General features: G+C 43.8%; 1 protein-coding gene across 1 annotated transcript in view; it reads left to right on the top strand.

The window, feature by feature from the left end:
- The first annotated feature begins 8,260 nt into the window (after window positions 1–8,260).
- Window positions 8,261–10,856, top strand: part of urm1 (ubiquitin related modifier 1) — a 58,783-nt gene continuing 56,187 nt past the window's right edge. The window contains exon 1 of the mRNA XM_073052810.1: window positions 8,261–8,321. Within this exon, the coding sequence (XP_072908911.1) occupies window positions 8,287–8,321 (35 nt within the window). The 5' untranslated portion in view covers window positions 8,261–8,286. The remainder of the gene's footprint in view (window positions 8,322–10,856) is intronic.

Raw genomic sequence — 10,856 nt, 5'->3', positions numbered from 1 at the left:
AGATGAGTGCAGGTAGACTGGAGTTAGCAGATAGACAAGTCAGCCCAGGTTAATGGGCCAAAGAACCTGTTTCTCCATGACTCTGAATTTAATTCATAGACAATATTCTACATAATTATCTGTAAATATGGAATAAAACCACCCACCTGGTTTCACCTATCACCTTCTAGCTATCCTCCTTCCCCTCCCCTCCCCACTTTTTAATTCTGGTGTCTTCCCCCTTCTTTTCCAGTCCTGAAGAAGGGTCTCGGCCTGAAATGTCAACTGTTTATTCATTTTCATAAATGCTGCCTGATCTGCTGAGTTCCTCCACAAATTTTTGTGTACATTACTCTGGATTTGCAACATCTGCAGAATTTCCTGTGTTTTTATTTATTATTATTATTATCATCAATTTTTGTTTTTTGCACTTTTTCTTCTTTTGTACATTGGTGGTTTGTCAGCCTTGTGTGTAGTTTTCCATCGATTCTATAGTATTTCTTTGTTTTACTGTGAATGCCTGCAAGAAAATGAATCTCAGAGTATTAATGATGACATATAGGTACTTCGATAATAAATTTACTTTAAACTTTGAATGGGGTGAAATGGTGACTTGGAGGGGCGAAAGGCTTTCTCCTGCTTACATTACTGTTGTAGGTTTCCCAGTGACTTCCCGTGCTCTGAGAGTGTCATGGAATTGTTTTCCACTGATTGTTACCTACTAACCTTTCACCATGAAGGTGCTTGGACAGAGTGACTGGTATCGAGGTGAGCTGCCCTCTGCAGCTGGCCCGGTGTAATTAGGGGCACGGTCCTGGGATGCTGGTCTGGGATTTCACTTATCCTCAAATTGGATTTGGTAGATTTTAAGTTGGTGATGTCAAACGTTCCCTCTAATTTCGTTTTAACACTGCACAGACCAACAACTGGCCTGAGCAGGAAATTTTTACACGGCTTGAATACGGCGCAGCACTTCAAACGTTTTGTTTTGTGATATGCATACTATGAATTTTGATAATGAAAACTGGAAAACCACATACTGTACTTTTGATTTTATTTATTAATTAAAGGGTACAATGAAATACAGTACAACAAAGAAAATCTTTTCACATTTCATAAACATTTTCTCGTCTGTCTTTATTCCAGCTGAGCAGCAACGATGGCCGTGTGCGTGGGAGCATTTCAGTTACTGTGCGACCGTGCACCCAGGCATCTTAGAGGGAACAGTGGTGTTGCCTATCTTGTGCTTTGAGGTGCCGAGCACTGAGGCTAAATGGATAGTGTCATAGGGTCATAAAGAACTACAGCACAGAAATGGTCCTTCAGCCCATCTAGTTCATGCTGAACTATAATTCTGCCTAGTCCTATCAATCTACATGTGGGCCATAGCCCTCCCATCCATGTACTAATCCAAACTTCTCTCAAATGTTCAAAATGAACCTGCATCTGCCACCTGCTCTGGCAGTTCATTCCACACTTGCATTATTCTCTAGGTGAAGAAGTTCCCCCTTGGATTTCCCTTAAGTATTTCACCTTTCACCCTTAACCTATGACCTCTAGTTCTAGTCTCACCCCACCTCAGTGGAAAAAGCCTGTATACATTTATCCTATCTATCCCATACCAAATCCTGCACACTCTACGCTCCAGGGAATAAAGTCCTAACCTACTTCGCCTTATAACTCAGGTCCTCAATCCCTGACAACCTTGTCAATATTCTCTGTACTCCTTCAATTATATTGAAATCTTTCATATAGGTAGGAGACCAGAGATGCATACAATACTCTAAGTTCGGCCTCGCCAACATTGTATGCAACTTAAACATAACATCCCAACCCCTGTACTCAGTGCTTCGATTTATGAAGACCGAAGTGCCAAAAGCTCTCTTTACAAACCGACACAACATTCAGTGAATTATGGATCAGCATTCTGAGATCCCTCTGTTCTGCTGCTCTCCTCACTGCCCTCCCATTCACTGTGCAAGTCCTCCCAAAGTGCAATACTTCACGCTTGTCCGCACTAAAACCCAAATGCCCCTTTCCAGCCCATTTCTCGAGCTGCTCAAGATCCCACTGCAAGCTTCGGTAGCCTTCCTCGCTGTCCACTCCACCCCCAGTTCTGGCAAATTTGCTGATCCAGATCTTTGACAAACAACAACGGACCCAGCACCCATCCCTGCGCCACATCACTAGTCACAGGTCTCCGGTCAGAGAGGCAACCATCTACTCCCCTGAAGCCAATGTGGAATCTAATTTACCACCTCATCCTGAATACCAAGCAATTGAATCTTCCTGACCAGTCTCCCATGCAGGGCTTTGTAAAGGGCCTTGCTGAAGTCCATGTAGACAACATCCACTGCCTTGCCTTCATCAGCTTTCCTGGTACCCTCCTCCAAAGATGCTAGAACATTGGTTAGACATGACCAAACAGAGACACCTGGGAGCATGAGTACGCAGTTGACTGAATGTGGCCACACAAATAGACAGGACGTGAAGAAGACCTTTAACATGCTGGCCTTCATCAGTCAAGATATCGAGTAGGAACATTATATTACAGGTATATAAGTCATTGATGAGGACAAATTTATATATTCATTTCAAGAGGAGCAGAATGTAAAAGACAAGGATGTAATGCTGAGGATTTATACGGCATTGGTCAGACTGCACTTGGAGTATTGTGAGCCGTTTTGGGATGCTTATCTAAGAAAGGGTACTGGCTTTGAAGAGGTCCAGAGGAAGTTCACAAGAAAGATCTTGGGAATGAGCAGGTTAATGTATGAGGAGCATTTGGGGGCTTTGGCCAGTTCTCTGGAGTTTAGAAGAATGAAGGGAGGTCTCATTGAAACCTATGAAAGACCTAGATAGAATGGAAGTGAAGAGGATGTTTCCTATAGTGGGGGAATCTAGGACCAGAGAAGAGAGATGAGGAGGAATTTCTTTAGACAGAGGATGGTCAGTCTGTGGAATTCACTGCTACAGTTGGCTGTGGAGGCCAAATCATTGGGTAAATTTAAGGTGGGGTTGATAGGTTCTTGATTGCTAAGGGTGTCAAAGATCATGGGGAGAAGGCAGGAGAATGGAGTTGAGAGAGATAATAAATTGGCCATGATGGAATGGCAGAACAGACTTGATGGGCTGAATGGACTAATTCTGCTCCTATGCCTTATGATCTTATGGGACAGGCAGTATTGAGCTGGAAAGGATGCAGAACTTATTTATGAGGATGCTGCTTGGATTAGAATGCCTGAGTTATAGGAAGCAGTTGGCCATGTCAGAGTTTTATTCCCTAGTGAGCAGAAAAGTGAGTTATGACATAGGTGGATGGTCAGTGTCTTTTCTGCAGAGCTGGAGAGTCCAGATACAAGAGGAGACAGATTTAGAAGAGACCTGAGAGGTAACTTCTTTACAGAGAGGGTAGTGAGTACCTGGAGTGAGCTGCCAGAAGAAGTGGCTGAAGCAGGTACAACTGCAACATTTAAGAGGCGTTTGGATAGGTACATGAAAAGGAGGGGCTTGAATGGTTATGAGCTGAATGCGAGCAACTGGAATCAGCAGAGAGGATGCTGTCGTTGGCATGGACCAGTTGGGTCCAAAAGCCTGTATCTATGCTGTTTTATTCTCTGACTCCAGCCACCCTTTTACTCTTAATATAGCTAAAGAACCACTTGGGATTTTCCTTAATGGTACCTGCCAGATCCGTCTCATACCCTTTCTTTGCCTTTAGAATATTCTTAATCTTTTAAGTGATCTCACTTTTAAGGACTGTTTATCTCATGTTCTTGTTATTTATTGCTATTTCTTTATATTTGCATTTGCACAGTTTGTTGTCTTCTGCACTCTGGTTGATCTCTCACTGACTCTGTTATAGTTACTACTCTATAGATTTGCTGAATATGTCCATAAGAAAACAAATCTCAAGGTTGCATATGGCAACCTCTATGTACTTTGATAATAAAATTAACTTTAAACTTTTATGGTCATCAAGGGATTCACTTGACCCCAATCTACATTTCTTTTTCCTGACTAGAGCCTCAATATCTCTCATCAATCAAGGTACCTTAAACTTGCCAGGTTTATCCTTAATAGGAACATGCTGTTCCTAGACACTTGACATCACACAATCTCATACGAATATTAATATATTAGTATTCATCCTAGACTGCTTTATCTGCAGGAAAAGCACATTCAAATTGAGGTGCAGCATTTTAGTAAGAAAGATGAAGTGTTACCCCACTAGACTCCGTGTCCGGCACAAATTCTCCATAACTTCCGCCATCTCCAATGGGATCCCACCACCAAGCACATCGTTCCCTCCCCCACCCCCAACTTCCTGTTTTCAAAAGGAATTGCTCTCCATGCAACTCTCTTCCCTCTCCACTGATCTCCCTCCTGGTACTTATCCTCGTAAGTGTCCCTACACCTCCTCCCTCACTACCATTCGGGGCCCCAAAGAGTCCTTCCAGCTGAAGCGACACTTCACCTGTGTCATCCACTGTATCCGGTGCTCCCAGTGTGGCCTCCTGTATATCGGTGAGGAGGTGAGGAGGCCCAACGTAGATTGGGAGACCACATCACTGAGCACCTATGCCCTGTTTGCCAGAACAAAGCAGGATCTCTCGGGAGAAACCCGTTCCAATTCTTCTTCCCATTCCCATACCAAAGTATCAGTCAATGGCCTCCTCTACTACTCTGATGAGGACACACTCAGGTTGAAGGAGCAACACCTTATATCCTGCCTGGATAGCCTCCAACCTGGGGGCATGAACATCGATTTCTCTAACTTCCAGAAACTGCCCTCCTCCTCCCTCTCCTTCACCATTCCCTATTCCTGTTTCCCTCTCTCACCTATCTCCTTGCCTGCCTATCACCTCCCTCTGGTGCTTTTCCTCCTTCACTTTCTTCTATGATCTTCTACCCTCTCCTATCAGATTCCCCCCCTCTCCAGCCCTTTATTTTTTTCACCTATCAACCTCCCAGCTTATGGATTGTAAGAAATGCAAGAGAACATGGGAGAGAGAAATCAGGAGGACTAAAAGAAGGCATGAGGTTGCCCAAGACAGGGTGAAGGAGAATCCTAAGGGATCCTACTGATATGTTAAGAGCAAATGGATTGCTAGGGACAAAATTGATCCCCTGGAAAATCAGAATGGTAATCCATGGATGGAGCCAAAAGAGATGGGGGAGATCTTAAATGCACTTTTTGCATCTGTATTCACTCAGGAAACGGACACAGTGTCTATAGAAGTGAGGCAAAGCGGCATCAACTTTATGGGACCTATACAGATTACAGAGGAGGTGTTTACTGTCCTGAAGCAAATTAGGGCCTGACAAGGTGCTCCCTTGGACCCTGTGGTGTCAAGTGCAAAAATTGCCTGGGCCCTAGCAGAGATATTTAAATCATCCTTAGCAACAGGAGAGGTAGCAGAGGATTGGAAGTTAGCCGATGCTGTTCTGCTGTTTAAGAAACACTCTAAAAGTAAACCAGAAAATTATAGACCAGTGAGCCTGACATCAGTAGTGGGAAAGTTATTGGATGTATAAGTATCTGGATAGCCATGGATTGATTAAAGATAGTCAGTGTGGCTTCGTGCATGGTAGGTCATGTCTAACCAATCTTCTCAAGTTTTTTGAGGAAGTTACCAGGAAAGCTGATGAAGGCAAGGCAGTGGATGTTGTCTACATGGACTTCAGCAAGGCCCTTTACAAAGCCCTGCATGGGAGACTGGTCAGGAAGATTCAATTGCTTGGTTTTCAGGATGAGGTAGTAAATTGGCTTTGTTGGAGAAGACAGAGAGTGGTTGTCTCTCTGACTGGAGGCCCGTGATGAGTGGAGTGCCGCAGGGATCGGTGCTGTGTTTGTTGTTGTCATCTATATCAATGATCTGGATGATAATGTGGTAAACTGGATCAGCAAATTTGCAGATGACACCAAGATTGGGGGTATAGTGGACAGTGAGAAAGGCTATCACGGCTTGCAGAGGGATCTGTACCAGCTAAAGAAATGTGCTGAAAAATGGCAGATGGAATTTAATGCAAATAAGTGCGAGGTTTTGCACTTTGGTATGGCCAACTATGGTGAGTCTTACACAGTGAATGGCAGGGCACTGAAATGGGATGTTACGTTAAAATTATGAGGGCTAAAGATAGGGTAAATGAAAACAGCCTTTTTCCACTGACATTGGATAGGATGACAATCACAGGTCATGGCTTAAGGGTAAAAGGTGAAAAGTTTAAGAGGAGCATTTTGGGGAAACTTTTTCACTCAGAGGGTTGTGAGAGTGTGGAATGAGATGACAGCGTAGGTGGTGCATGTGAGCTCAATTTCAATGTTTAAGAGAAGTTTGGATAGGTACATGGATGGTAGGGGTACAGAGGGCTATGGTCTCGGTGCAGGTCAATGGGAGTAGGCAGTATAAATTGTGTGGCGTGGACTAGATGGGCTGAAGGGCCTGTTTCTGAGTGGTACTTTTCTATGACTCTAAGCCAGCAGTTCTTAAGATCTATTAACAGTCCTTTGGTGCACAGAAAACCTGTGCCAAGCAGGGGTCTACAACTTTAGCTAAAACAAAGTCTCATGTGTAGAGTCATTTGCTGAAGCAGAGTGTCACACGTCATGTCTCGTAAGTCCAGATCATGCTGCCTTTGGTGGCCTATAGCGAGGGTCTGTCGCTCTCTGCCTTATAATCAGTGGGCAATGCTGGCAGCACACTAACTTGAGCACCCGTGTCACACAGGAAGCTTCGCCTTGAAAGGGTGTCTTTAATTAACAACAGATGAAACCCATGGTGCTCACAGACTTCCAACGTCCTGATGCACTGACACTGTTAAAGCAGCATGGCGTTTGTGGTAAAGGCATGGATCCAGCTCCGTCTGGTCTGGAGCCACAGATGTTAGTCTGTTGACAGTGCTTACTGAGATATGGAAAAGAGGAGGAACGATGCACCTCTGCCAGGCTGAGTGTAAACTATCGGTCATTTTAGCAAGCTCTCCTTAGTCCTTCATGGATGTATTAGTGAGGACTAGGTGAACTTGATCAGGCATTTGTTGCATAAAGAGTTCTTTAAAAATACAACAAGGATGGTGATTGCCCAGAAGAGATAGTATGTGGCCATTAGTTCTGAAGGCCTAGTGTCACCCAGGCCAAGTGAGGAGAGCAAATGTTTGGTGCACTCAGACTCACCGACAGTTCAAAAGTCGGCAGTAGTTGAGTTTTCAGAGTGACATGTTTATCACGTGCAGGCAGGTCTACTAGTAGATTCACCACTCTGGTTGCAGCGGAACTACTTTGTGATGCCACACCTCAGTAATATTTGAAATTGTCCACAGTGATTTCTTGCAGCGCGAACTGGGCTTCTGCCTGTGCAAACCACGTGGTAGCATGCTGCTCCCAAACCTCCGGCAGCTTCAAAGCCACTGTGTTGGTTGACATGCCGTTCAGTAACTCTGGAATCGTCCCTGAGCGTTAGGGTCACCAGTGTAGGATTTTGCGAATAAAACACGGCAGAATCATTTCATATGCTTAATAAAAGCCGCAACCCTTTTGGTTTATGAACAAACCAAAAGCAGTTGCCTTTCACTGATTTCATCACCTCAGACACCGTCTCTTAAAGTGAACACACAACTCAGTGACAGTGTTTGTGAATTATGTAGAACAGTTTCTATTCTAAACAGTATGTGTCATCTGTCACCCATTGCATTACCCTACAGTGGCAAGGCTGGACTACACAGTTTGCTGTGGAATGGAGTCAAGGGTGCACAAGTCAGGGACAAATAAGGTAAAGGGAACACTTTCATCAGGGGAAGAGAAATGCTCTCCTGACACAGTGATTGTTGCTGTCTACAGTGAGGTATTCAAGCATCTACACATCTCCCCCTGTGACATAAGACAAAGGTGACAGATGAATCATGACCCCAAAAAAGGGCTGAGGAGGATCTGCAAGATGCAATAGCTATGGTTGGATTTTGCAGTGTGTCTAAAGCTCAAAGAGCTGGGGCCCCATCTAGATGACAGCCAAGAACCTCAAGGGCAGGAAGGCAGTCAGGGTTCATAACAGGGAAGGTTTTAGCGACTCCTGGACAGTGAGTCTGCCAAACATCAGTAATATACTCGCTGCACCCTATGCAGCTGACCTCCTGCTATTGAGAGGCTTCTGCCCACATCACTAATGAAGGGTCTCGGCCCGAAACATCAACCGTTTATTCATTTCCATAGGTACTACCTGTCAGCCTGAGCTCCTCCAGCAATTTGTGTTCGTTTCCAGCACCACTTCCGGGTTGCAGTACATCAACTTCCGGGTTCATGGGAGCAGCATGGCGGCGTCCATCGGTGTCCATCTGGAGTTCAGGTTTGTTTCCGAGCGTAAAGTTAGAAGCTTTCTGTGTGACGGGCTTTCTCTCTCTCTCCTGCCCTTCCCGATGTTGTCTGGGTTTCGGATGCGGGTGTCGGGGTCTCCGACCGGCAAGGGGTGGGATGGGCAGGCCGGGAGTGGGGTTTCTCATTGGGATCAGAATCGTGGCCGGTCCGGTTTGTAGTTGTTGCTTTAGATTTGATATTTCGCTCAGCGTAATTGTACGTTTCGAATGCAGAGCAAGGCTGAGGTCAGCGACTCGTCGCTATTCTGACCACGAAGTGCTGAACACTTACCTGTAGACTTTTAGTTTGGTCTAGGTGCCGGGGCGAGAAATGCTGAGAGCAGGTTGTGAACTGGTTTCTACGATGATAAAAAGCAGGGATAGAGTTACTAGTTATTATCATGACCGTGCAAACTTAAGATATAAATGCCTTGAAAATTAGCTTTTTACATCACAGTACCTAACAAATATGAATTAACATAAACTTTAATCAACATGAATTATACTTAACTTACATGATTAAATAAATATTATGTCATTAGTGAAGGGAATTATAGTCTGAGGTAGTGTTAGGGGTTTTCAGATTGGTTCAAGAACCTGACAGTATTGAGGAAGAAGCTGTTGTTGACCCTTGAAGTCTGGATCTTCAGTCTTCTGTACCTCCTGGCTGATGGTAGCAGTGAGAAGAAACAATGGCTTGGATGTTGGGGGTCCTCAATGTTGGATGAATATGATGCTATGATAAATATAAAAGTATATTTTGTGTCAGGTTGTCGTGATGTGCTGTTGATATGCAATCACTGTTTTTATGTAGTACGGCAAGCTCCCAAAGCCAATATTTTAAGGGTCATCTATTTTAGTGATGTTGATTTAAGTAACAAGGGGTTGTAAGTACAGGGGTTGATTCCACTGTTCTTCAAAATAGCAGCATTGGATATTTTAGTATACTAGTGAGAGGTATTTTGTTCCCAGTATTAAAACTCACGCTGGCCAGTGGTGTAGTGGCATCAGTACTGGACTTCGAGGCGAATGGTCCTGGGTTCAAATCTAGCCAGCTCCTTGCACACTTTCCATCCATGCTGTGTTGAGTGTTAACAACTTGGTCTCGTATAATGCTCAGAAAACAGCAAGATGTTGCCCAATGTACCACAAGGCGCGGAAAGGTATATAGATAATATATGAAAACTCATCCAAAAGGTCACAATCTTGGCAATGTAGGGACTACACTATTAGATTCTTACACTGCGGTCGGTCTCTGGAGTGGGCCTTGAATATGCAACTTTCTACTGCAATTGAGCCATGGTTGACACTCGTCAATGGTATTGACAAGCTGTTCTACGTCAATGCTGCACTGCAAAACTGTGCTCAAATATCTGTTGTACATATGTGATATTACTGTCAAACTATTTAATAAGTTTATTACAGTCAAGTCAAGTCAACTTTTATTGTAATTTCGACCATAACTGCTGGTACAGTGCATAGTAAGAATGAGACAACGTTTTTCAGGAACATGGTGTTACATGAGGCAGTACAAAAAACTATTACAGAATGGAATTACAGTAACAATTAAGATTTCTAGTTAATGTGATAACACTGTAAGCACCAGCCTGATGAGCCACAAAGGTTCGGGACAGGACTTTGACTTTGATGATAACACTGACTGTTCCCTCTGAGGTAAGCGTTCCCAAACACAATGGATTTTGGTTTTAACAGCATCCTTTTATCCAGCTATATCCATTAGCTGGTACAACAATTTGTAGAATAGTGAAATGTAGAGTGGAGACTCGAATCAATGGCATTCTGCAATGTGAATTCAAACGATGGGGCTTGCGGCAATTTATCTAAACTGACTTTGATCTCAACAATACCACCGCTCCAGATCCCTTTTGGCAAGTCCCATCTCTGACTTGTTCCTTCAGTAAAGTTAATGAGCATCTATTCCCTTAAAATGTCTGCAGCATTTGGCTTCATTGTGTCACCCAACTCATTTAATTTCATGTACACTTTAGGCATGGCAATGATGATAAGTGCTGATGATTTTTATTAACTTGCACTAATAGAATTCATTTTCTTATCCCACTTCTCAATTACTTGTGAAATGTGTATAAACTTAACAGTTAAATTTCTAGTTTTTAACTGCCACCGTCATACTTCACTCTACAACACGATAGAACTAGACTGGAGTTCCATTTCCCAAGGAACAACATTGCAGAATGTGTATGAACATTGACAATGTCAGCTAAGGAATTGACCCAATTGGGGGTGGGGGGGGGTGTTTTGAAGTGTGTGTATTTTAATGCTAGGCTAAGGGTGATAAACTTTGAGCACGGATCAGTACATGGTCAGAACAGAGAATTGGTTGAGGGAGGGACAGGAATGGACGCTTAATCCTCTAGCTCAGGGCTTCACAACCTGGAGGCTGTGGACCTCTCGGTTAGTTGTAGGGGTCTATGACATGAAAAGTTGGGAGCTCTGCTCTGGAGTTTTGATGCCTTATTAAAAAATAGAGAACGAGGTAAAAGAAGAGG

This window comes from Hemitrygon akajei, chromosome 7 (assembly GCF_048418815.1).
Source record: "Hemitrygon akajei chromosome 7, sHemAka1.3, whole genome shotgun sequence".
Lineage (NCBI taxonomy): Eukaryota > Metazoa > Chordata > Chondrichthyes > Myliobatiformes > Dasyatidae > Hemitrygon > Hemitrygon akajei.
Note: the sequence above shows the minus strand (reverse complement) of the source record. Positions and strands in the feature narration are given on the sequence as shown.